Below are 27,964 nucleotides of genomic sequence, written 5' to 3'. Positions count from 1 at the left end.
TGGGAGGATTAGGAAAGAGAATCAAAGTCAGCCTGGGCTTCATGGGGAGAATCGAGAAAAGAATTTAAAACCTTTTATGTTAACAAAAACAAAAACGAAAACCAGCTGAACTCTTGCTCTGCATTTGAAGACAAACGACAAGTTGGGCTAGAGATTTGGGTCAGAGGTTGAGTATGCTTACTGCTCTTGGGGACGTTCGACCTCCGCCCCAAACCCACTGGCAGCCTCTCTCAACAACCTGTAACTTCAGCTCTGGGGAATCCAATCTTCTAGTCTTCGAGGGCAACGGCCAATGACACATGTTGCTTGTCCATACATACACACACACACACACACACACACAAAGTTAAAAAGTCTTAGACAATGGCAGTTTTGCTCTTCAAGAAAAGTTATAGCAACTGTTATTAATGAGTCATCTAATATATATGTTGCAATCAGGTGACTTTGACTAATTTGATGTTATTTTTGTCTTTTTTAGACATACATCTACAATAGAGAACATGCAAGCATTTTAAAGCTTAAGACATTTAGCAGTTTGTTGGCAGGTGATTGAATTTAACTAGTCTCCTAGGAGATGGAGGAATGGAAATTTTAGCAGCTCTTGTTTTCAAGGACAGAAATGACTAAGAGATCAAATGTAGAGTCACTAAGTATAAGTTAGTGAAGTCTTTTTTAACGATGTGGCAGGATCTGTCATTTCTACTTCAAAATGGCCTGATCTGGTGTGGGAAGTCCTTCTGTACATGTGTTGCTTTTATTGGTTAATGAATAAAGCTGTTTCAGTCAGTGGCTTAGCAGAATAGAGCTAGGTGGGAAAACTAAACTGAATGCTGAGAGAAAAAAAAGGTGGAGTCAGTGAGACACTATGTAGCCTCCAGAGCAGACAGATGCCAGAACTTTGCCTGGTAAGCTACAGCATTATGGTGGGTGATGCATACATTAATGAAGATGGGTTAGTTTAAGCTATAAGAGCCAGCTAGAAATACACTTAAACTATTGGCCAAGCAGTATTGCAAATAATAAAGTTTCTGAGTGATTATTTTGGGTCTAAGTGACTGGGAATGAACCAGCAAGCAAACCTCCAACAACACGGATCCGAAAGTTGGGGATACTACAGTTATGTAGATATTTAAATAACAATAATTGTCTTTTGTAGGTCTCTACTGCAGTGATAAACTAATACTTGGAGGAAGTTAAGACTTACCAGGTCAAAAGGCACTCAGGAAACACCGCTTGGTCACTCCTTATTGGCCAAGCACAGTCAGGACCTCTGATAGCACCGGGTAGACTCCAGGTTGGCTCCTTTTGGCTTGGTAGCCTTAACTTCCTACAAGTACTGTCAAAAGAATTCATTACAGTGGAAGACCAAGAAGAAAAATGTAATGAAATGCCATAAAGGGGTTTGGCACTGATCTCTTTTTAAACTATATTAAGGCATAATTTACATATGATATTATTGATTTATTTTAATTGTAGAATATGTCTAGTTTTAGTAGAGCCATGCAGTTATGAAGTCATCACCACAAATGCATTTTAAAATAGTGTTCATTTTTTTTAGCTAAATTTTTTAGTTAGTATATAGAATCATGGGCTTCGTTGTATAATTTCATTCATAAATATCACGTACCTTGCTCACATTTGTACCCCTACTCTCATGTTTTTCTCGCCTTTTCATGACGCTCTTCCCAGCTCCACACCCTGGGTTGGTTTGTTATTGATGGAGGAGCTCACTTAACCTCTCCTCCTGATCTCTCTCTATGTCCACTCCCTACATGCTAGGATCACAGCCCCGTGCCCGCCCTACTGTCTAAAGAACCTCAACACAACAGCACATGAAAGCGAACTGTACCTTATCCCAACTAGTAACCAACGCTATACTTAAAGGTGGAATTTTGAAGTTTTGCTGGTAAGATACAAACTTAGTCTATGCAATGTGAAGAAAAAAAAAAAAAGAAGCATTAATTACAAGTGTATTTAACACATGAAATGAGATTGGAAAAGATGGAAAGGTAGTATTAGTCTAGACTGTTGGAGCATTATACAGCAATGTAGTGTGTGTGCGTGTGTGTGTATGCATGTGCGTATGTGTGTGTGTGTGTGTGTGTGTTATGAGTAGCCCATTAGGCTTCGCCGTATGAAAAAAGTCCCTTCTTACCTGGAGCTAAAAAGTTAACTAGAAATAAAATTTGGATTGAGAGAGGTCAATGCCATGCTGACATTGGACAACATGATGAAAAACATTTGGCCAGATGATTTAACTGAACCATCAAACAAACCCTAAACCCACTAAATAAAATTTAAAGGTAAAAAAAAAGAAAACCTAGAAAAATGGTGCAAGTGATATCAGTTAAAATAAATAGTAGGTAAAAGTTTCTCACAATTCAGAAAAAAGTGTAAGACTTGGATTCTGTTTAAAAAATTAAATAGCCAAAGAATGCCAAATAGAACATTAAAATGATAGTCAAGCTTTAGAATTTTTTTTTTTATTTTCTTATTGTGTTTTATGGGTATGAGTGTTTTGCCTGCGTGCATACATGTGCACCATGTGCCCCAAGAGGTCAGAAGAGGGCATCCAAAGCCTTGGAACTGGAGTGACTTGAAGCCGTTTGTGAGCCACTGTGTGGGTTCTGGGATTGCACCCAGATCCTCTACAAGATCAACAAGGTCTCTAAACCACTGAGTCATCTCCCCTGCCCCTAAGATAGTCCATCTTAATTGTTAGATGTTAATCTTAACTGTACAGAGACAATGTCCCGGAGACAATAAAACAACCTTTGGGTGTGTCTGTATGTTTCCAGACATAATTAGGTCATGTGGACCCTGAGTTAGTCAGCGGTTTAATACATTGGAGCCTTTAAAACTTAAACAGATGGCTGGGTGATGGTGGGAGTTCCTGATTGGTGGGAGGAAGTGGGTCCCTGGGGTGTGTGCTTAGGTGCTGTGTCTTTCTCTCGGATTTTCCATTCGTCTCCCTGCCCCCTCATTGGGGCTTTGTTGCTGTGATCAAACTCCTCTGATTCGTCCTCCTCTCTCCGTACTGGTTGACTGACACCTCTGAAACTCAGCAGAAATAATTTCTTTCTCTAAGTTATTCTGCCCCATGTTTTGTTTATAGCTGTGCAAGAGTGACTAAGCCACTGGCTATGGAAATCACATGAGAACAAGACACGTAATCACACTTACTCTCAAATCAGACGATACACAGCCCTTGGGACGGACTAGTCCTTTGGTGCTGGTGGGAGTGGGAAATCAGCGTGACAGTCCTCACAACATTGTGTAATTAGCTTTAAAATCCCTTGTCTTGGGGGGGGGGTGGCACTTGCCTACAGTCCCACCCTTTTGGAGCCTGAAGCAGGAAGACTATTAGTTCAAAGCCAACCTGGACTGAAGATTATTAATTCAAAAGCAGCCTATTGGGACCCTGTCTCAAAAGACAAAATAACACTTATATCTTGTCTTAACAAGCAGTTCCATATTCTGTGTCCAGCTGAAGCACACCAATCTCAGAAAGGATGTTGAGCACAGTGTTTATATATGTTTGAGAATTCTGGAAATAACCTAAAATTTTCAAATACTGACAAATAAATTGTGATCCTGTCACAAATGTATTAAAGAAGGACTTTTATTATCACCAGTAAATGTTTATACATCACTAAAGAAAGAAGAGCAAAAGTTTATAGTCTTATGTTTTCTTATAGTAAAAAACATTATTTTTGGTATCTGTGATGCCTATTTTTATTTTTTTGCACTTAAAAATCCTGATTTTTAGTTACTGACTTTTTCACTGAAAACATATTTTCATTTAATATCTTTTGATGTTTTTCTCCTACCCCAGTTCCTCCCAGACCATCTCCATTTCCCTTCCTGCCAAAGTCTATGTTCTTCTTTTCTCTCTTTTAAAACAAACAAAAACAAAAGAAATACATGTACACTCCCTTCCTCAAGATGAAAATGCAAACAAAAGACCAATAAGATAAAAAAATATGCCCCCAGCAAAATGAGACAAGAAGTCCAGAAAAATATCAATGAGTTTGTTTTGCATTGGCCTACTACTCTTGGACTTGAGGGCCTGCCCTAAAAATGTGATCCATGTACCCAGGGAGACTCCATTGGAGAAAACAGATTTTCCTTTGCCAATGGTATCAGTTGCAGATAGCTTCTTGGCTAGAGCGGGGGAAGTCTATGTCTACACCCTAAAGAGCTGAGAAGAGAGCTTCGGTGGAGGAATTAGCTAGGTCAGGACCATCTGCTGGGAAATGTCTTGACTGTGAATGAATATTATTGAAAGATTAGCCTGTTGTGGGCACTGGTGCTCTCTAGGCCGAGGGCCTGAACTAGACAGGGGATAGTGATATTTCATTTGTATTTTAATAAATAAAGGTTGCCTGAAGATCAGAGAGTAAAACAGCTGCCCTGGTCAGCCTTACAGACCAGGCAGTGGTGACACACACCCTTAATCCCAGCACAAGAGAGGAATATAAGATGAGAGGAGACAGCTCTCAGACACAGTCTCATTCTGAGAATTCCTGGAGGCAGGATCGCCATTTCAGGCTGAGGTAGCCGTAAGAGCCAGTGGCTGGCTGTTCTGTTTTGACCTTGAGGTTGAACCCCAGTGAGTTTTTATTCATTGTGCTACAACAGGGCAGGTAAAGTTGGATGAGAGCCAGCATGCAGGCAGGCAGGTTCTTGGGTGAGGAAATGGTGTGATGTAACTGTTTGGGTTCCTGACTAGACCTCCCTCCCAGTGATGGACTGTAACCCGGAGAACTGTAAACTTATAAACCCTTTCTTCCTAAGCCGTCTTTGGTCAGGATATATTATCACCAAATCAGAAATGACAAGTACTGAGTTGAGTTTTGATGTAACTGCGTTTCCTTGTTCACCGGGCATTGTATTACACCAGAACGCTTTTTTTCCCAAATTATATTGTGTTTAAATATACTAGCAATACACTGCCTGGCATAAGACTCCCTGAAGCTTGATCAAGATTGAGAAAATTAATCTAAACTAAGTTTTCTAAAACTCTCTATGGTTCCTTTCCCTGCTTACACCTTCAGGATGCCCCTCAATATGTCAAAAATATTTCACAGAGCATACTCACACCATAAATTATTATTTATCTGAAATTGAAGTGGAAAGAGAGCCCTGTGTTTTGTGCCTGTGTGGTTTAAACCTGGAAAGTTTATCTTTTTTTTTTTTTCTTAACTCAAACAGCTGACAGTTTTATTTTCACATTTCACAATGGAAGTGAGCGCTGCACTTTTTCTAACCCCACTTCTCCCCTCCAAACTATTCTGTCAGGAAAGGGGAAGGCTTGCTTGTCGTGCAGCTAGAAAACACCCAGGCTCAGCACCGTGATCAACTGCTGAAACAGAATAAGAAATACAAAACCGAAAAAGAGCCTTTCCGCTTTTATCTGTCCGGCCGAGTCATGCCAGGCCGTGTGGGCACCATCATAGGGCGAGCAGGGGGTCTCATCATTGGAGGTCCGGGCATCATGGGCATGTGGCCACCCATGGGAGGCCTCATTCCAGGAGCAGGTCCCACGGGCATCATCCCAGGAGGAGGAGGACCCATCATCGGCATCATGGGAGGGCCTCCCATGTGGGGTGCAGGCATCATGCCAGGGCGAGGAGGACCCGGGAGACTCGGGGGAGGCGGGATCATGGCCCCTGCAGGAGGAGGAGCAGAGAATGGAGCTGGAGGTATCTTTCCTTGTTGAAATGCAGCCGTTGTTTTGTCAATCAGGCTCTGGGCCTGCTCTTCCATCCATTTCTGGTAGTAGTCTTTCACGTTCTCCTTGTGCTTCCGACCGCTGCAGTGCGTCTTTCTCACAGATGGAGAATCATGGGTAAGATACGTATCACAGTAGTCACAATAAAACTTAGGCATGTTGCTCCGCAGGCCGTTGGCAACCCGCTTCTGGAAAGTTTATCTTATACACTTTATTTATATGTATCTTTTTTGAAGGGGTGGTGGTTTCGAGATAAGGTTTCTCTATGTGGTTTTGGAGCCTGTCCTGGAACTCTGTCTGTAGACCAGGCTGGTCTCTAACTCAAGGAGATCCACCTGCTTCTGCCTCCCAAGTGCTAGAATTAAAGGCATGCACCACCACTGCCTGTATTTATATTTATCTTATACTCTTTGCATTGTTAAGTTGCCTTTGCTCTTTGAGGAACAATTTTTTATAATAAATGGACGAGGGAGTAAGTGAATGGATAGATGATTGAAGATGCCCTAGTAGAAGAAGGCTTTTGAGACATCTTTACAGTTTTTCAAAGCACATTTAAATTGTATATAAAGAGATTTTTATTATGATGTTTTCATAACCGTACCCATTTCAATCACATTTATATCCCATTACACACCCTGATTCCTTCCCCACTCCAACTGATCTTCTTCTACTCAATTAGTCCCCTTTTGCAATCATGTCTTGTGAATAATTAACCAATTAGTTTAATTATGATTACTTACAAGAGCACAGGTGGGAGGGGTTATTTATAGGCGCACAGACACCTTGCCAGGCGCTACACGAATGTTGCCTTAATCTCTAAGAATTTCCCCAGTGTAATAATTCAAAAATAGAATTGTGGTCAGTAGACTGGCCTTTTACATTAATACCAAGTAGAGTTCCTTTCTCCCCTCCCTCCATCTCTTCTCTCCATCTTTCTGCCCCCCTTTTCCTCTGCCTTCTTCCCTTCTCTACATTCCTCCTTCTCACTCTATTTTTATACCTTGTCTTTCACTAACATTAAACAAAAGGAGATCTGGAAGAGTTTCAGATTCGTATATATTAGAAAATGAAAGAGCTGCGAGTAAAGATCAAAGGGCTGGAGAATATTCAACCCACGAAGGGAGAATGGAGCCGTGATCTCACATTAGCTAGCTCTCTTTGATCACCGGTAGAAAGGTAGAACTCATTTGTGCTCTGTAGGTGATGGAAGGCGACAGGCGAGGTTTGCTCTTAGTGTGAGAGGTACAGGAGGGACACGCGATTGGAAAAGACCCTGTTTCAGGCAGACGAGCCAATTCACATAATACTTACTGAAGAGACCCGCAGTACAGCCACGCAGCTCACCCCATTCTAATACCCCCACCTCTCTTTCTTTTTCTTTAAGTTTTGCTTTAGTGAAAAAAACGGTTTTTGTTCATAAAATATATTTTAATCATGTTTTTTCCTCTCCCAATTCATCCTACATGCTCCCCACCTCCCTCTCCACCAAAATGTATGTTTTTTCCTCTTTCTCTGCAAAAGCCAACACATATAACACACACACGCACACACACACACACACCCCTACATAAAGCCAAATCAAAATAAACAAGCAAAAGACTGATAAGACAAAAGTACCCAAAGCAATATGAAGCAAGAAAGTCTACAAAATTAACAGTTTGAGGTCTTTCTTGTGTTGGCCAACCACTCCTGGGCAGACATGGGACCTGCCCTGAAACTCCATCAGAGAAAATTGATTTTTCTTTGTTAGCAGGTATTGATTACAGATAGCTTCTTGGTTATGGGTAGAACTCTGTGACCATTGGCACCTCCCTCCCTCCTCTCCCTCCCTCTCCTCCTCCTCCTCCTCCTCCTCCTCCTCCTCCTTCTTTTCTGAGTCAGGGTCTCATTAGGTAGCCCTGCCTGTTCTGAAACTCACTATGTAGACAGGCAGTCCTTGAGCCTATAGAGATATGTCTGCCTTTGCCTCCTGAGTCCTGGAATTAAAGGTATATGCCACCACACCCAGCTCTTCCTATTACCTACAATATAGAATTTTCCGGAAGAAAAGAGCATTCTTTTGTCAGTTTGTATTTGAGAATGAGATACCAGCACCGTAGGGAGTTAATTACTTCCTGACAGTTCTAAGCCAGAGTGGTCCTTTTGCCTTTCCTGGATGACAACACAGACTTATTTTCCATCCTCTCTCTGTTTCCAGGCAGCTGCTGCACCTCATGTAAAAGGCAGAAAATACGATGAAGATTTTTCAGCGTGAGATGCGGTACTGGCTGCTTCTGGCTTTTTTGGCGGTTGGTTATTTCTGCACCATCGTCCGGAGTCAAGGTAATTGAAAGACCCAGGAGCCAGTTTCTTGGGTTCTCCATCCTCACCATCTTTTTGTTTGTTCACCTGTCTTCCCAGGCAGGACATCCGTCAGCTTTTATTCTTTTTTACCAACTAGTTACAATGTAGCAATGGAACACACCACTTACAGGGTTACCATGTCACCGAAACTGGGCATAGCCATTATGGAGAAGTTGATTAAAGAGAGGGTGCTGAAAAGCCATCAGAGTTGAATCTGTGAAAATCAAATCTGCATGTTGCCAGATCAGCTAGGTTAATAAATGGCAATAGATTATATATATATATATATTTCCCATATAATCTATAATATATTTTATTTTTTGGAGACCTAGACTCCTGTGTAGCCTTGGCTTGCCTGGAACTCTCTATGTATACCATGCTGGCATATAATTTACAGAGACTCAGCCTTCTCTGTCTCCTGAGTTCTGGGCTTAAAGCTGTATGTTGTCATACCTGGGACCTATAGTATATTTATATCACTTTAAATTTCATTCCTTTTTTTAGTTCTTTCCTTAAAACTGAGTACAGTTTAAGATTGTTAAGGGTCTAGTAGAGGTTTCCACTAATATGTGACTTTATTTTGGCCTTTTGGAAAAGAGTTTGTGAAATCTACTCTTTATATTAGCAAGATATGTACTGTTGCAAACCCCCTTTCTTCTAAGTCAGTAGTTGACAAACTGCCATCCATGGGCTCAATCTGGCCCACTGTCTGTTTGGATAAACTTGTATTATATGCACACTTGTTTACATATTGCGTATGGCTGCTTTTACATTAGGGTGGCAGAAGATACTACTGTCTGGCCTTTTACACAGAATTGTGCTATTCATGAAGTCAGTGCACATCACACACAGTTTGAATGCCTCTTTAACTAGACAAACACACACTTCTGCAGAAGCTTAACTGCCACCTCTGAAATATCCATCACTAGAGTAAAACGCATGAATGCAATGAGGTAGTTTTAGGAATGTTAATGTCTCATATCTGGAATTGGCTGCAAAAATCAAATGCATGAACCACCACACCCTGCTTCTTCAAAGCAAGGCACACCTGTTTGAAAAGGAATGGAACTCGACCCTCGGCAAGTTCACATAGCTGTCATGCACCTGGGACTGAAGGCTGTATTTTCATCTACTTCATTGAACACATAGTGAGCAGCTAGGGAGACAGATTGTGCTTGTCCTATGTACACTGGCAAAAAGAAGGTTTTTGGAGGCAATTTACTCCCTGAATTCCACGATGCAAGACCCAGGTCCGTAGGAATGAAGCAAGTCACAAAAATGTTCAGCCATGCAATCCCAATCTTGGTTTATTTAGAACCTTTATTTGTGGATTGGAGTAGACATCTCTATGCAATCTCTTCAAGGATGAACTGCCAGATCCACCTTGTCAGCCAGATTCTGCTTCAGATGAATGGTTAAGGGGCACATTTTGTGTGCCTGTGATTCACAAGCTCTGCTGAGTAAGAGAGTTTTTTTCCTCATCAAGAAGTTTCCTGGCCACCAGATAGAAGTACTAGTGGATAATCACAGTGCATGTCCCATGGGACTGTGACGAAAAGCAAAGGCCGGAAACCAAATGGACATTTAACTGCTGCTAATTTTCAAATAATTTTATTTTGTAGAGATAATATTGGTAACAACACTATCTGTGCTTGTGACTCATATGAATTTCAGGCATAGGCATAATTAAGATCGTCTGGCTGCTAAAATATCCAGTTGTTCCTAAACTGGGCATTGGTGTCTGAAGCAGGCGATGTGACGGAAGGGAAAAGTGTGGATATAGGAACCAGTGGTAGAAGAGATGGGTAAGAAGAGATGGTTTGCTGAGTAAGTGTGCAGGCGGGCAGAAGAGAGGGAATACACGAGGTGACGCGGAAACTCCTTGGCTGAGACCTGAGTGGATGGGACATTTGGCTCTGTTCCTTGTGTTGCTACTGCTTCTGTATGTTTGGTTACAAGAGAAGGTTTGAATTTTAGAAGGCATTTATGTTGAATAGATTAATAGACAAAGGGGGAATTTTAAGTTCAAGATACTGAGTTCAGCCTTAGACAAATATGTGGGGTTTTAGGTTTTGGGGAGACATACAGGTGGGCCTGGTAGGTGTGCAGTTGATGGGGTTTATAGGAAAAGTTTTAAGACCAGGAGAGTTTTTCCTTGAGTTGTTGTATTTTATGGTTAGGACTAGAGACCTTTGAGACCCTTGTGGTGTTACTAGAGAGGGGTAGCTCCACGGAAAGATGGTGATGAAGCCTGCAGAACACTCTCAGTCAAGAGTTCAGTGGAAGAAAAATGGCTGATCAAAAGTTGTCCAATGAAGAAGAAAGAAGAGGAAGAGGAGGAAGAGGAGGAAATCAAGGAAACTGTAAGAAGAGTCCGGGAACTACAGTGTCTGGAAGTGAAGGATGGAAGACTGTGGCTGCGTGCTAAGACAGCCAAGTTAGAAAAAACTTCAGATGTCACGTGGACTCTGGTGTCTGAAAATCCATGAGAACTTCCAGAAAGTTTATCTTATTTCTACCATGACCACTCAGTTACATGTTCTGAGCAAGGAAAAGACATGCAAATTGCTTTACTGTATTGATTTTATATTCTATGAGCTCCTATGAGTTGGCCACTTTTGACATGACCCTTAAAAGTCATAAAGACATTGTGAACCTAGCTTTGAACAAAATTGAAAATATACAGATAGATAGATGATATACAGACGTACAGAAAGATGATAGATAGATAGATAGATTAGATAGATAGATAGATAGATAGATAGATAGATAGAAAGAAGAAAGATAAAAGAGTCCTGAGAAGGAAAGAGGAAATAGAAAATTATTCACCGGATAAGCATGATTATAGATTATTGATTATAGAATAACATAAAATTGCCTTTCCTCCCATGGATTCCTATGGAAAGTTTGCCAAACTGTGTTCAAACAAAGCACAGTGCAACACAGCAAGACAAAGCCCCCTGAGCTTTTGGTAACAAGTCTCAGTAAGAAGAAGATATAAGTGGATAGCCTTGTTCATTCCCCTTTGGGGTGAAATTCATGTATACACAAGTATTTTCTCTTGAGCCTAATCTCATGTCACTATGGAAGAGCTTGTTAACTTCCTCTGGGCTCCCTGTGTGTGTGCTCCAAACAAAACTTTTACCCTTGATTTTGTCTATTTGAAAAGATTAGTATTTGAGCTGACACAGACTAACTTTTTAATGAAGCTCACTCAAGCATTTGTGGGAAGTTAAGGACAGCGTATATGAAACAGAAAGCACGCCCTTTGTGCTTGTAGAGGGAAAAAAAGACCCACATAGATTCTTGTTGTATGAGATAAGAGCAATTATTTTTCTGTGACTCTTTACAGTGTTTCTGTCAATTTCACTTGCCCTTGCTTTGGCTCAAGTCCCAGTGCCTTCCAAAGGCGGGGCGTGGGGAGAGAAGGGAGCTGACTTTGAAATCTAGAACTGTCTCTTAATTCGTATTTATTCTTTGCACTGTATTTCTCCCCAAAGGCAAAACTGTGTGCTTCATGTCTATCCAAGGATTTCTTATTTTCGTGATTGTCAGAATATTTATGCTTCTGTTGGCGCTAGATGTGATCTGACTTCTAACTGTCACGATGGGATGGGTGTCGTGTGATCTATTTGTAAATTAAATTCAAGAGCTGACCTTTGCTGGACTTCGTTGTGTCATTTGCCTCTCATTTCGTTTCCTTGAGAAGGTCAATGGAAGCCATGTCACTTTGGGTTCTAGATGACCATCTGCATTTCATAAACAGCACAGCCCATGCTCTCCCCACTGTTTTCCGCTGGCAGCTTAGAAAGTTCACTGTTGTCTAAAGAGATGCTGAGGACCAGGAACTCACACAGTATTCAAAGGATAGCGGCCTAGGCAGGAAATCTACAGATGTCTACTGTCTAGCCTAGCAATCCCGAATGCTGTTAGCTTCTTTGCTCTCCCTGAGACATCAGCACACCTGACTTGCTAGCAGAGTCCACGGAACCGCCTAGGGATTGGCTTAGATCAAAGCCCCCAGCTGCTTGCTGTCCTTTCTCCCTTCCTGGGTCCCAGGTAGCTTTTCTCACGGGTGCAGTCATGCGAAAGCTTTTGAGTGATAAATGAAACCCACTGACTTGACTGAACTCAGAAATGCTATTTCAAACTTTTAATTCATATTTGTAAGGTTTCTCACAGGTTATAAAATGCAGTTACACATTGATTTTTGCTTCTGAGTTGAAGACTTAGAAAAAGACTTTCTTTGTACGTTAAAATGCTGGGCACCAAGAGAGCCGGTCTTGTGGTAAAATTGTGTTTTTCCATTAGCCAGGAACCTTTTTTCCATTGTCTCAAGTTGAAACTATGAAACCAATGCTTTTGTTGCGCTGTAAATGGCGCTCTCTACTTATACGTGATTAAGGATAAGTTAAGATGTTTTATTCTTGAGACGTGTCCTTCAGGGCTCACTGATGACTCCACATGCCTGGGTAGTTGTAGGGTGGTGCCTAAACACCTCTGTGAGGCTACTAAAGATCAAATATTGTTGCCTGAATCGTCGTATGCAACCTACCTGATCTGCATAAATCAGCTTCTCCAGAAGAGTAGATCAGAGCTTACAAAACACTGATCTTGCATTTGAACCATTTCCTTATGATCCCTACCTCTAATGTTTATTTATTATATTAAAATAAATTAGTAAATTAACTAGGTGTGTGTGTGTGTGTGTTTGTATATACAGACGAGTTCAAGTTCCTGTCAAGGTCAAACAATGTCTTCAGATCCCCTGGGGTTGTGAGCCCCTGACACAGGTGCTGGGAACTGACCTTGGGTCGCGTGCAAAGGCAGCACCTGCTCTTAACCACTGAGCCACGTCTCCAGCCCTTCTCAAATGTTTTACATTGAATATTTTATTACCATAAGATGCCTGAAATAGTTTCTTCAGATATTGCGTCATTAAAACCATTTGATGCCCATAGCGGAAAACGTAAAGTCATATATTCAATACTTTCAATGGTCCCAGTAAGGCAGAGAAGTTTTCATGTTCCAAGTAGGGAAATACATCCTTGAAACAAAATGAAATCAGTTTGGAGCATTGGCTTTGGTTTCTAAAGGAGATGAGATATTCAGTTCTAACCCTATGTCTCAGGTCGGTGCTGTCTGACAAACGGGTGTCCCTTGGGAGAAAGCACACACTCTCCCCGCTGTCTTATTTCCCACGCTGAGTGATTCATTGCTGGGGTTGTAGAAAGAACACCTTTGGAGGCTGATGAATTCTTGTGTCCTTTGGTCATGCTGTTTTGAGTTTTCACTTTAAACTTAAATGTTTCCACATCTAAGCCATTTTGTTTTTCCTTTTCAGTGGCTCCTCCCACAAGGTTAAGATACAATGTAATATCCCAGGACAGCATACAGATTTCATGGAAAGCTCCCAGAGGGAAATTTGGTGGATACAAACTACTGGTGGCTCCGGCTTCAGGTAAAAACAATCCACTATGTTCTCTGGGGCTTGTTGCGCTTTTTATACATGGATGGTTAAAAATGTGTAGTGCTGAATGTTGCTTTAGGAGTGTGTGAAAGACTTAATTTAGTTTTTGAACTAGGCAAATTCTCCTCTCATCAAGGAAATAATATAGGGGCTGGCTCTTGGACTCGGCAGTGATTGAGTCTCCTTAGGTCAGAATTTCCAGAACACCAAAAATCCTCCCACCCATATTTCAACATATAATAAATACTTTTGATCCACGGATGCTGTAAAGATACAATACACCTGAGTGTATAGTCGTTGCACCTGTTTGAATAGGTTATAATTAATGAACTTTATTGAATAATACTCAGCAATTACACATCAAAATTATAAAGGTCAACTAGACATTGTGAAAACACACTGCAACAGGAGAAGCACAAACTGAAGAGATTTATTGGTCATTACATAAAGGTGTGCTATAAAATTGTGATTAAATTATGGGTAAAGCTTTCATTTTCATGTTTTATAGTTCTATTATAAAGATAAAGTCAGTCAAGGCAGGGCATGTAGGGGAACTGAATGGGTGTCACGGAGACTCAGAGAATCCTCATTGGCTTTCTTGAGCTCTAATTATACTTCTGTTAGAAATAGGGAGGTCTGGGCAGATTATTTATCCCCCGAGAGCCTCAGTTTCTTTTTCTGTAGGATGTATGAAACAACATTGGAGCTTCGTGGGCGTGCACACAGCATCTCCCAGAAGCTTATTTCAAATACAAAATATGAGATCCTAGCCCCAAACTTCTGACTCAATCTGAACTGTAAAAACATCCCCTAAAGGATTCCTATAAAACTGGAGTTTGGGGAGTCCTGATTGTGAAGGCCAAAGGAACTAAATAGCACACGTACCGAAGTACTGCCATAGAGTGATTGCTCAGGGACCGTCACTGCAGGGGTGCTCCTCAGAAAGTCCCTCAGCTGTCATCCTTACATACAAGTACACGAGAACTCTCCAGAAACCTCATGACCTCCATGCAGCGGTTACTTGGTAACCTCATGACCTTTATGCATCGGTTACTTGCTGCTGTGGTAGAATGTCTCGCACAAGCAATTCAAGGGAGAAAAGGTTTATTTTGTCTTCTGGTTTCAGAGGGTGAGTCCCTGGTTACTCTGTCCATCATGGCAGTTGGCATGGGCTGCTGAGAGAAACGGCTTGATTCCCAGCTGCCCTGGTGGCAGAGTGGGAGAGAGGCATTGTTGCACTTAGTTGCTTTCTCTTTTTTCTTCTGACCTGGTTCCCCAGCTCGTAGAATGCTCCTGCCCATATTTAAAGTCCTTCCGCCCCCTCAGTTGTCTACAGATACATCTGCACATGCATACTGTTCCCATGAATGCCAGAAGGGACCCTGGTTCCTCCTGGACTGGAGTTCCAGCCAGGTGTGAGCTGCTTTGTGGGTGCTGGGAATCAAACTCTGGTTCTCTGGAAGAACGGCCAGTTCTTTCAACCATTGAACTACTAAACTAGCCCCAACAGATAAGTTCCAGATGATGAGGGTTTATGAGACAAAACTTAACACCTTGAACACTTAAGGAAATGGGCTTTAATAAGAGAAAACTCAGTTTTGTCCTTTGGCAGCAGGACACATGAATAACAGCAAGAAACATTTCTGATCTAGATATAGATTTGGTTGAAATTTAATTAAAATTTATGATAATATATGCTACATTTGATTAATTTATACCTCTCCAAGGGCTGTTAGAGGAACAGGAATTTTGGATTAACTTTTCCTTTATTTCGCGTTGTTAATTACTGCCAGAAATTCTTGGGGGGGAAAAAGGTGTTTTTGAAGTTTTGCTTAGAAATTCAGGATTTAACCAAAAGCATTTTCAAGAAAGCCTTAGTTGTCAGTATAGTTTGATGGGGATTTTTGCAGTTTTTTTCTTTTTAAGGAAGCAAGCTGTCTTTTAAGTAGCCAGTCAATGAGTACTTCCTTCTGCATCTTGGAGCAGTGATGACCAGATTTCAGATAACTAAGTTTATGATTATGATTGGTGACTCAAGGATGCTTTGTATCACTCCAGGGAGCAGAGAAAAACAATGCCAGCATGGCTAATAACATTCAGTCAGCTCCTGTGTTCTCACACCCACATCCCACACTTTCAAGGGGCACTCACTCCTCTTCCCTTTGAAGACTATCTGATGTTGAGAATCTGCTTTCCAATCTTGTGCTACCTTTTCCCTTAGATAACCAATGGGATAGAGTGCTATGATGCTATGTTTTTTGTGACCGTGCTGCCTTTTCCCTTAGTCAATGGGATAGAGTATTATGATGAACATCTTTTGTGACCGGGTTTTATCTAGCATGGGCAACCATTTGTTATCTAAAGCAGACATGAGGATGAAAACTACATTACTCTGTGCACACATGCATTAGGTTTGTGCGTTATCTATCAAAGCTTGCTGTGCCTGGTAAAAACATACAACCGAAATTAAAAATATTAATGTCTTTGCCTTTCAACAGTCTCGCATTGTGGTTAATAAAAGCTCTCAGAGCATGTAATTACTTGCGGCCTCAAACGAACCCACCTTTCTGTTTCCTTCCAGGGGGGAAAACCAACCAGCTGAATCTGCAGAACGCTGCAACAAAAGCGATTATCCAAGGCCTTCTGCCAGAGCAGAATTACACGGTTCAGCTTATCGCCTACAATAAAGACAAAGAAAGCAAACCGGCTCAAGGCCAGTTCAGAAGTGGGTATTGACAGTCTTTCTTTTCTTTTCTTTTCTTTTCTTTTCTTTTCTTTCTTTCTTCCTTCCTTCCTTCCTTCCTTCCTTCCTTCCTTCCTTCCTTCCTTCCTTCCTTCCTTCCTTTATTAAAATTTTCCACCTCTCCCCTCCTTCCATTTCCCTTCCCCTCCCCTCTGCCCCTCTCCTCCTTCTCCAGTCCTAAGAGAAGTCAGGGTGCCTTGCCCAGTGGAAAGTCCAAGGTCCTCCCTGTCCATCCAGGTCTAGGAAGGTGTACATCCAAACAGGCTAGGCTCCCAAAAAGCCAGTACATGTAGTAGAATCAAAACCCAGTGCCATTATCATTGGCTTCTCAGTCAGCCCTCATTGTCAGCCACATTCTGAGATTCCGGTCTGATCACATGCTAAGATCGCCGGGCAAAAGCTGCCAGTCTTTAAGTAGGCTCCAGAGGCTCTGGGCTTAAAATACTGGATGCATGAGGGAGGCTTTTGAGATAGTTTGCTTTTTTGACTTCTGAATGAAGACATTCAGTGAGTCTACCTGTCCTCAGGTCCAGATGATATGTTATACTGTTTGAGATTTCCCCCATCATCGAAAAGGATTCTAGGTTTTTAGGTTTTCGGTTTAAAGTCAGTCCCGCCACCCCTCCACCCCTTGTTGGTACTCCAGTCACCAGCATCCTAAATTGTTCCTGAAGTATCGGAAATGATGTTTCTTCAGGCCGATGAGAAACAGGAAATGGGAGAAAGAGAAGCAGCACATTTCTTTTGTAAAACAAACAAACAAACAAACAAACAAACAACTGGAGACTCATAAGTTCCAGGACAGCCTAGGCTACATAGTGAGTTCCAGGGTAGCCTAGTCTACAAAGCAAACACCTGTCTCAAAAAAAGAAAAAAACAGAGGGAAGGAATAAGAGGGAGATGGAGGAGAGAGAAGGAGTGAGGGAAAGGTGGGATGCAGTGGAGATAATCTCATGACATCATTTCAGATACTTCTGTAACAATTTAGGAGGCAGGAGACTGTAGCACTACACCTGACAGGACAATTTGTTTCTCATTCTCTTCCTACTTGAAGGCAGCAACATTCATTACGCTTTCTATGTGACCTTGTGGCTCAACCTCCACCGAGACCTAATTTTCAAAATTCAAATATAAGTTGGAGCTCTGGTCTGTTTGGAGCGCTTCCAAGCCACCAACTTTTCTCCTTGGAGCTCCAAGGAGAAAAATTGGCCTCTGCTCGAATCAGCCTGCCCATCTAAACAGTGGCACGGTAGTGTTCCCCTTCCAGGAACAGAGCTGCAGACCCCCATGTTTGGAATTATTCTCGCTATTTCCCGGATTCCTGTACACCCGCTAGTCTTTCTTAACGCAGTTTCCCCTCACATTAAACCGACAGATGCATCTTATTTCAGAAAATGTAAGTGACCTGGGTCATAGCCCAAGTGTGGGTGGGGTGAAAGATGTAGATTTGGAAATAGCCTGGAAAAGATGAGATTTTAAGTTGTTGGATGATAAATTATAGGCAGAGATGCGAGGCCACTTTAGTATAAGGTCATGTTTCAGGAATGAAAGGAGAAAAAGCATCCAAAGACGAGAATATAAAAGATAGGGTAGTGAAATAGGAAAAAAAATGCAATTATGTCTTTGCAAAAACTGAGAGCAAAGATTTTTTTAAAGAGGCAGTACACTTGATTAAGAATCCAGAGAATGGGGTCTAAAGATGGGTATAAAATTCTATTAATGCACCCAGTAAGATGAAAGTATCTTAAAATTTGAATTATTGTTCCTAGGTTGAAATTAAATTTCTTGGTGTCAGGAAGACAAGGAGGGTTTTAAAGACAGGATTACTAGGACTGAGGCAGATGAAAGAGGGACCCTTTCAGCAAAGGCAAAGAAGCCAGGGGAAAGGCAGGGGAGGGGTGTTAGAGAGTGAGGACCAGTGGGACCATCTCCTGGGGAGAATGACAAGGATGGCTGGCGAAATTATATCCCCCATGCCCCTGACCCTGCCAACACATCTGCTCACTGCCTTCCAGCAGATGAAACAACTAAATGACAGATCTTGTCGTTGTCCTTGCTTTTCGTGCAGAAATTTGACGTTTGGTGGTGGTCTTGGAATCTTTGGAAGAGCAAAGAACCAAGGAATGGCAGGCAGGTTGCTGCAGAGTGTCTAGCATAGAGAGCAGTGGGGAATTAAAGTAACGTTGAAGGTGGCCAGGAGTGTGCCATAGGAATGGGGGCCGTTTTCAGCCCCTGGATACTGCCTCCTTAAAGTGACAAGCTCACCATCTAACTATCAAGACTATTTTTTTTGTCATTATCAGTAAAGGTTAATTATAAAAAATGATTTCATTATGACATTTTCATACATGTTCATAATTTTTATCATATCAGCATTTCATTACCTTTTAATGTCCCACCCCACTCCCACTGATTCCCTTACTCATCCCTACCAGACTCCTTCTGCTTTGACGTTTTATTTTTCTTCTTAATTTGACAACCCAGTGGGTTTCCTTAGGCTTACTCACATTATCATGGGTGAGAGGCTGCTTGCAGGAGCATGCACACCTGCCCAGTGGGTTATAGCTATGAAGAAAATGCTAGAAAAACATTTTTTTTAAGCTTGGGAGGAAGATATCAGTTGTACAGCTGTTTTAAGTGTTAAAGTGATAAATTGAAACATTTATCTATGGTACACCCTTGGCCTAAGCTCTAAGGACTTTTCATACCGTGTGACTAGGTTGAAGAACATATCAGGCCCAACATTTGGAAAGGACTTTGTGCCATAGTACTAGTATCTAACCATACCTTTTGGTTTTGCAGGGGTTTTTGTTAAACACATTGGATATTTTATTTATTTTTTTGTTTTTGCATTCCCAACCAAAGTTTTCCCTCCCTCCTCTCTTCCCGGTTCCCCCTCAAATCCCCCCTCCCCCCAATCACTTCTCCTTTTCTGTTTCTCTTCAGGAAAAAGCAGGCCTCCCATGGATATCAAGGGCTAGCCATGGTATATCAAGTAGCGGTGAGATGAGGTCCCCTCTTCTGTTAAGGCTGGGTGAGGCAATGTAGTTGGAGGAAAGGGTCCCGTAGGCAGGCATCAGAGTTAGAGATAGCCCCTTCTCTCACTGTTTGGAGTCTCACAAGAAGACCAAGTTACACAATTGTGACAGTAATGCATAGGTCCTAGGCCAGTGCCCTGCAGGCTCTCTGGTTTTCAGTTCAGTCTCTGTGAGACCTTATGGCCCTAGATTAGTTGATTCTATGGGTTTTCTTGTGGTGGCCATGACCCCACTGGCTCCTACAATTCTTCCTCACCCTCTTCTGCGGTATTTCCCAAGCTCTGTCAAATGTTTGACTATGGGTCTCTGCTTCTGCTTCCATCAGTTGCTGGATGAAGCCTCTCTAATGATTGTTGGGCTAGGCATCAATATATGGGTACAGCAGAATGTCATTAGGAATTATTTCATTTGACGTTTTATTTAATTTTTTTCAGTCGTGTTTGGTTCTATCCTAGGGCTCTGGGGTATCCCAATTCTGGGTCCTGGTCCTCAAGGGTGAGCTCCTTCTCATGGTATGGGTCTGGGCCAGTCATTGATTGGTCACGCCCATGATTTCTTTCCAGTCTTTTACCCCAGTACATCCTTATAGTCAGGACAAATTGTAGATCTAAGGGGTTGTGTCTGGGTTGGTGGCCCAATAATTCCTCCAGTGGAAATCCTGCCTGAGTACAAAAGATTCAGGCTTTGTATCCCCCATCACTAGGAGTCTTAGGTAGGCTCACCCTCACAGATTCCTGGGAGTTACCTTTGCTCCAGGCTTCTAGCTTATTCAAAAGATGCCCCCAGGTTCCAGTTGAGTCTCTGAGTACTCTCCCTCTGCCTTTTCCCCCACCTGATCCCCCCGATTCATTCACCCCCATCCACACCCCTCCTCCAGTCCACCTGGGATGCCTATTCTATTTCCCCGATTTCCCCTTCCCTGGTAGATCCATGTGTTACCCCTTTAGCCATCCTTGTTATTTTGCTCCTCCGGGTCTGTGGGTTGTAGCATGGTTATCCTTTACGGCTAATGTTCACCTATGAGTGAGTACATTTGTCGTTCTGGGTCTGGGTCACCTCACTCAGGATGATCTTTTCCAGTTCCATCCATTTGCCAGCAAATTTCATGGTCTCATTGTTTTTGACAGCTGAGTAATACTCCGTTGTGTAAATGTACCACATTAAAAAAATTAATACCACATGTTCCTATATTTCTTTTTTCTTTCAGTTAAAGATTTAGAGAAAAGAAAAGATCCGACAAAGCCCAGAGTCAAGGTTGTGGACAAAGGAAATGGAAGTAAACCAACTTCACCAGAAGGTTGGACATTTATGTATTTATTTAATTTAATAATCAGCGTGGTTGACTTAATTGTGCAGATGAAACATACGCAGTTGTTTTGTGAAATCTGTTACAAAGTTTGCCACTGGCTCTTTTCTCTCCGCCTTCCCAATGGCTGTCAGCATTTGGTTGGGGGTTCTTCCATTCACCTCTCTACGACTAAACAAGCATCCACATGGAAGCTGTCCTGACATATTCCTTGTGTCTGCTGCTCCTTCACTTTAGGGATTTCCCGTGTGGATACTTCTGGGGGGCAGGGGTCCGTGGTAAACTGTCTCTTCCTCTCTGTTCTCATTTGTGCCCCTCCTCTATCATGCTATGTGTTTTTAAAACTAACCAAATTCTGCTGACGTCCTATCCCATGTTTTGACGTATAGCATCAATATTTTGTAATTTCTACTAGCTTGTCTTCTTTAATCCATGACTTAATTCAAATAAGTTATTAGCTTCAAACATGTGGTGATCTTAAACATATTCATTTGTTATTAGTGTCCGACTCTATTGCACTACGCTCAGAGAATGCAGTATGCAGGGATATTTTTAAGTTTGTTGAGGTATTTTATTACTTAAATATGGCCAGCGGTTAGATTCAATCCACATGTCCTTGAGAAAAATGTATTTTAATTTCCCTCACTAATGTTGGTCCGCTTCTATTTGAAACCGGCTATTGTAAATACTTGTAATGCTGGTGACATATAATGAGAGTTTTCTTTTCTAGGGAAAAATCCACTTTTGCTGTTTCAAATGATCCCCTTTGTTACCAGCCATTCAATATTTGTCTCAAAGCTGCAGTGTCTAAAATAAGTGTCGTCATACCCTCATTACTGGGTGTAGTCACAGAACAATCCATTGTTTTTAACTGTCACTATACTTGTGTTCCCAGGTTTATCCTGGGGAATCTTATGGAGAGATTGCATGGCATTTGAATATTCTATTTCACAATAATTATGTTTATTATAACTGTGCTCGCTTAAATTTGCTGAGATTACTGACAATTTTGGATGTATAATTTATTTATTTTCTTTATATATGTTATATTATATATGTATATATTTATATTATACTATATAATATATCCACAGTTTTCATGTTCTTTTTCCTTTATGATTTCTGTTCTCTTTATATGTGTTTTACCCTCCTACCAACCTGGGGAATGTTCATTCTTTTGCATTTCTTTGATACGATTGTATTAAGATTTAAGAGGCATATGAAACTGAACAAAGTCTACAAGTCACTGATAGCTGGTCGCACATGCCAACAATCCTTCCAATGCTTTCAGGGTATCACACTATTTTCTGTCTACCAGTTATGTCTCCTACTTTGTTTTGTGACATCCTGTATTTTATCTCATGCCCATTTCACACAGCTCATTTAAGCCTGCTTTTTTTTTATTAAAATGTTTAGAACCTCAAAGTGAGAAACATGAGTCTCAGTATCCTAAATTTTTCTATTCATATGTGCAACCATAGAAACCAATTTAGAGTTGTTCGTCTGTACGTATTACAAAATAGGCAGAGTGGACAGACACACAGTCTGTCAACTACAGTTTGACATTTGCTTGTAGCATATGGTATAGAAATGAGAATCAAAAAGATCTGGGAACCAGGCCTGATTTCACAGATCGGTAATTCCAGATCCTTTGGAAGCTGAGGCAGGAGGATTGCAAGCTCAAGACTTGCCCGAGTTGCGTCGTGAGTAAAAGGCAAACCTGGGCAATGTAGTGAGACACTGTCTCAAAATAGAAGCTGTAACAAGAAGGAGCGGGGTTGGGATGTAGCTCAGGGAGAGAGAGCATGCCTGGGATGAGGAAAGCTTGTGTTAGTGCGCCTATCCACTATTCACTGTGTTTTGTCATTCATTTTAACATAGGTTAGCTTAAGAATGCAAAATATTAATGTGTGGGGCTGGAGAGATGGCTCAGTGGTTGGGAGCATTGCCTGCTCTTCCAAAGGTCCTGAGTTCGATTCCCAGCAACCACATGGTGGCTCACAACCATCTGTAATGAGGTCTGGCGCCCTCTTCTGGCCTGCAGACATATACACAGACAGAATATTGTATACATAATAAATGAATAAATAAATATTAAAAAAAATATTAATGTGTGTTTCAATATGAAATGAGAAAGTTAAATAAAGAGCGTTGAAAAAGTACCCTTCCTTCCAACATTACTTGGCCAAAGGAACCAAAGGTTTTTTTTTTTTTTTTCTTTTTGAGCCTGTCCTGGAACTAGCTCTCGTAGACCAGGCTGTTCTCTAACTCACAGAGATCCGCCTGCCTCTGCCTCCCAAGTGCTGGGATTAAAGGTGTGTGCTACCACCATCCAGCTCATTTTTTTTTTTTTTTTGAGGTGGGGTGGGGACAGTGGGAATTGAACCTACCCAGGACCTTGACCATGCCTGGCATATATTTTACTACTAAGTGATATTCTGTACTCCCAATCTATAAGTTTTTGACTTGTATGTTTCTGTTTCTTTTTGTTAAAGTACATCCATTAATATTTTAATGTAATGGTTTTTTTTTAAGTTCCCAGGTAAGATTTGGATTAGCATCCTTTGCCTGCTTATGCTTAGAGATTATTTGAGATAAAAACCTGTGCATTCATTTAGCTTTAGAATTTATTAACTTTAGCTGCACATTACTAAATAGTCCTACTTTTTCTATTCTCTGCCTTAAGCAACTTCCTCTTGTCCTTTCAAAACCCAGGACTGAGCGACATGAATGAAAGACAAAGAAGACAATAACGAAAGACTGAGGGTGATATGGGCACATGTTCTGAGAAATATGCGAAGCATTTGAGGATTGTACAGGCCACAGTGCTTGTATCTCTTGGAGATACATTCATGAGTGACTTTCCTGAATCCACGGTCAGGCAGGTGTATGGTAGCAATCAGGACCCATGTGGGGGCAAAGACTCCTGGGAGACTTGGAGGAAGACAGGTGGGATTATTCTCAAGTGAGGTGTGTGCAGGCCTGTGAGGACTCTGAAGGCACAGACTGTAGGAGAGAATTGTCTTATGGTCTCCAGCTCGGTGTGGAATGAAGGCCAGAAATCCTCGAGGTCCCAGTGCTTCAGGGAGGTGGAGGCAGAAGGAGCCGAAAGTCTGAGACCACCTCGGGTTACATAATGAGTTCCCGGCCAGCGTGGGAAAAATAAAAGTGGGGCCCAGGAAGAAGGAAAGAAAATAGGTTATTAACAATGTAGACTAGCTTTAGGGTTCCTAGGGGGAGAAATGGGAGCGGGGGCCACTAACCACTCATTGTTCCTCTCAAGACTTAGTATATGCCCCTCTCAGGGTGAGATCGTCCCATGACTCACATTGAACTATGTCATTCTTTGTTTTGCCATCAATCCATACTCTTCCCGCGTGAGCATTTATGCTGAGAGCAGCTCAGAAGCAGTTCCCTCTCGCGTATATCAATGTTTTAGCTTAAGTGCAAGGAGCTCGGAAGTTTAGCTGAAACTTCTGTGCTGTGAAGTAGTCACTTAATTTTAATACACTGCACACATCTCCTTAATGCTCCAAAGCCAGCTTGCAAACAGCGGTGGTATTTGCCTTTGAGCACTGCGCTGGCTCGTTGATGTGAATGGTTCTTTCCCCGTGGCTGTCCAAACAGCTTTCTCTAGTTATTTTTGGCATTTTCTGTAAGAAAGCAGAACCAGATTGGAAAAGATTATGGGCCAGATAGGAAAAGAAACTTAAGGTTTCTTTCTTTTCTGCTCTTTTTTTTTTTTTTTTCAATTAAGCCCATCTAGCCTCTGTTCTCCTACCCATGTACTGAAGGACTGGATCTGCTTAGCTTCTGGAATCACGTGAGATCAGGTGCTTTCCCACATTCCTGCCTTAGACAGTAAGGCTTAGGAAAAGCCCCCCTTTTTCTCCCTATGTTCTCTGCTCTCACAAGAGAACAGGAGACGAGAGGCTAGAATTCTCATTTTCTTTTCTTCTCTAATTTTTATTAATTTTCCTCCATACAATAGAGCTCTGATTTTCTAAGGAAAAAGCCTGAATAGCATGAAATGGGTTTGTTCTTCTTTCCACAGTAACAATACTCTGTGGGCCAGCCCAGCCGTCTACTAGTTTTTAAATAATGTTTTACCAGGGAACATGCTCATTCCTGACTATTGTCTATGGCTGCTCTCCCATAATGTCAGCACTGAAGTGTTCCAAGAAGAGATCACATGGCCGGCAAAGACTCAAGCATTCCCTATCTTGACCTCTTCAGAACATGGCTGTTGATTCTTGCCTTAGAGTCTTTAAAGCTTTCAGATGTGTTGGGACTGAATCCCTCACTAAATTGGTTTTTTTTTTCCTGAGGACATTTGATCTGTTCTGCAATTCCCAATCAGAACTGTTTAGGATGTAATCTCATTTATGAATCTGCAAAGGATTCCATTTCTTCTATGTCCACATTTGTCCTTTTTTTTTTTTAAACTGGGAACATGAGAACTTCTGTTAGTTGTGAAGATTGAGTGAATTCGTGTAAGTAAGCTAAATAATTAGAACACAGTGAGTACTCTTGAAACACTTATTGTTAATATTAGAATGCTTGAAACTGAGCATAGTAGTGCAAGCCTGTAATCCCAACACACAGGAATGATGAGTTTGAGGCCACGTGGTCTACATAGCTCCAGGGCAACCCTGACTACTTGTTGAGTATCTGGTTTAAAACAAACAAACAAACACAATAATAAAATAAACAAGACCCTCCAAATACTAGAAACTATCTACCTACCTACCTACCTACCTATCTACGTATCTTTAACAAAGTCTTATACACTGGAGGCTAGTCTCAAACTTGCAGAGGCTGTTCTTGAACTCCTGACCTTCCTACTTCTGACTGTCCAGTGCTCGGTTTATAAGTGTTTTATACTTGACTAAGAGTCCTGTCTTTTATATTGATTTGACAGTGACTGCACAGATGAGATTTGATATTCATCCTCTAGTGGGGGAAGCACTGAGTTATTACCGGGATTAAATGATGACCGCGATTGGTAGATGTCTGCACTCATGAAGCCTGTGTAGTTCGGTGCAGCTCAAGTCGGGTATCAAATGGTTTCCCCCAATGAGGAGTCGGCTCTGAATTGTATATATAATTATGCTTGCATGTAGCTAGGTCTTATGATGTGCTTAGAGCATGCATATTTTCTCTTCCTCTTTGTCTTCCTCCTCTTTTTTCATTCCTTTTTTTTTTTTTTTTTTTTTCCTGAGACAAAGTTTCCATGTGGTCCTGACTGTCTTGGAACTTGCTTTGTAGACCAGGCTGGCCTGGAAGTCTTCCGAGTGCTGGGATTTAAGGCATGTAACACTAACATTCTGCCATATTTTCACTTCTTAACATCACTTTGACACCTTCATGGTTCTTAACTCATAGCTAAGAGGCTGATTTAAAAAATTATCACCTTCCCCACTAGTTTTCTAGGACTTACACATGCCAAATTCAAGATTGTGGATTCATCTTGGAAACAGCGGGTCTATCTGGGACTTAAACTTCAGTTAGATAGGGGTCAGAAGATCAGTTAAAACACAGGGATATAGGTGTGCTTCTAGGCAAATTCTGGCTAGCTCCTGACTCCATGCCTATAAGCGAGGGGGAAAGTGTGGTATTGGGGTTTAAATATGGACTAGACCATCATACCCAGAAGCAGCAAACAGCCTCAGAAATTCATCAGTGGGCAATTTCATTGCTTTCGGAACATCCTAAAGTATACTCACCCAGGTCTTAAATATCTTTGGATGGGTATATATTTGTATGGTATGTGTGTGATGTATGTGTGTATATGGTGTGACGTGTGTGTGTGTGTGTGTGTGTGTGTATGCACATATATGTGTGAACATAATCTCCACGGCTCTAATGTGGAGGTTAGAGGACAGCCCGTGTGTCACTTTTCACCTTGTTTGGGACAGGATTTCTTGCTCATGTCTGTGTATGCCAGGTTAGGTGGCCGGTGAGCATCCGTGGATTATTCTGTATCTGTCTCTTATCTTGGCATATGAGAACTGGGATAACAGATACGTGCTGTCTACCATGGTGGCTTTACCTGGGTTCTAGGGATTCCAACTCAGGTTCTCTTTGCTTGGGTGGCAATGCTTGACCCCTTGGGCTGTTTCCCCACTGCTACTTGTACAAATATTGGAGGTGTAGGTCTTGTTACTCACCCTGGTTCCTGATGCCATTGATGGGTACAGTTAGCAAGAGACCCAGAAGGCAGGGCTAGCAGGACGCTGCAAACTGTTTTATGGTCAACGTATGTGACCAGGAGGAATACACTGTAGTTACTGATAAACTTCATAGCAAACACAAACCACTAACCTAGTCATTTTCAAATAGCATGATCGGTACTTAATGTATGTGCTGTATTTTGTAAGACTGGGCACACAGCCGGTTTGTACCTGCCAGCATTGTCGTAAACAGATGGTCAATGCATCGCACTCACATTCCGATGGCTGTGTTCTCACCAGGGGGCCGGAGCATTTCGGCACCATTGTAGATATGGGGCCATTGTTGCATATATGGCCAGCTATAGACTAAAGTGTCACTGTGCCTTGCAGGCCTGTGTTTCAGTCATTGTCATACCTAGGGTCTCAGTCCAGTATTAGTTGCTCTCTCTTGCTTGCTAATTTTTTTTTTTTTTTCTGGGATGGCTTTATTCACAAGCAAGCTTCCCCAGACAACAACAAAGGGCCTGGGAGTGCTCTTCAAAAGAGTTATACAGTAGCAAGGCATTCCAGTGTGATATGGGAGAAGGCCTGGATAATGCGTCATTAATTAACTAATTAATTAATTCATTTTCTCACTGAGGATCAGACCCAGGGACTCATGCACACTAGACAAGTGCACTCTGTTACTGAACTGCATCTTTAGCCCTGGTTACTTCAGAAGCTTCCTGGAGAGCAGTTGTAATGGTCTATACGATCGCTTCTGAATCTAGCGCCATGAGCAGGGAGACGCGAGAATCTGACTGGCCCCATCAGGATGGACTCACAAAGACTGACTCGGGATGAACTGAAAAGGAGATGCAGATGTAGCTTATGGGTAGACTGCTTGCCTAGAAGACAGAAAGCCCTGGGTTCAGTCCTTAGCACCTCGTAAAACTAGGCATGAGAATTATGTCTGTAATCCCGGTACTCCAGAATGAGGGTGACTAGATATTCAAGGCCATCCTTATCTATATAAGGAGTTCAAGGCCCGCAGTGTTACACAAGACTCTAGCTAAGCAAATAAAAACCAAACCAACTAACTGAAACAAATGGCCTCAGAATGGACTTGGGAACACATTCTCTCTCTCTCTCTCTCTCTCTCTCTCTCTCTCTCTCTC

General features: G+C 41.8%; 2 protein-coding genes across 5 annotated transcripts in view; one reads left to right on the top strand and one right to left on the bottom strand.

Annotated features, from left to right (window-relative positions):
- Col14a1 (collagen type XIV alpha 1 chain) overlaps positions 1-27,964 on the top strand; it is a 185,925-nt gene that overhangs the window by 12,883 nt on the left and 145,078 nt on the right. For all 4 annotated transcript variants that reach the window (XM_050145067.1, XM_050145065.1, XM_050145068.1 and 1 more), the window contains exons 2-5: positions 7,932-8,056; positions 13,422-13,538; positions 16,129-16,272; positions 20,536-20,625. In XM_050145067.1, the coding sequence (XP_050001024.1) occupies positions 7,969-8,056; positions 13,422-13,538; positions 16,129-16,272; positions 20,536-20,625 (439 nt within the window). In that variant the 5' untranslated portion in view covers positions 7,932-7,968. The remainder of the gene's footprint in view (positions 1-7,931; positions 8,057-13,421; positions 13,539-16,128; positions 16,273-20,535; positions 20,626-27,964) is intronic.
- LOC126503402 (U1 small nuclear ribonucleoprotein C) lies at positions 5,337-5,917 on the bottom strand. The gene has a single exon (XM_050145070.1). The coding sequence runs from the start codon at positions 5,890-5,892 to the stop codon at positions 5,413-5,415; it is 480 nt and encodes a 159-aa protein (XP_050001027.1). The 5' UTR covers positions 5,893-5,917; the 3' UTR covers positions 5,337-5,412.

This window comes from Alexandromys fortis, unplaced genomic scaffold (assembly GCF_014885135.2).
Source record: "Alexandromys fortis isolate MF-2015 unplaced genomic scaffold, M_Fortis_MF-2015_v1.1 scaffold_2_1_26212458, whole genome shotgun sequence".
NCBI lineage: Eukaryota > Metazoa > Chordata > Mammalia > Rodentia > Cricetidae > Alexandromys > Alexandromys fortis.
Note: the sequence above shows the minus strand (reverse complement) of the source record. Positions and strands in the feature narration are given on the sequence as shown.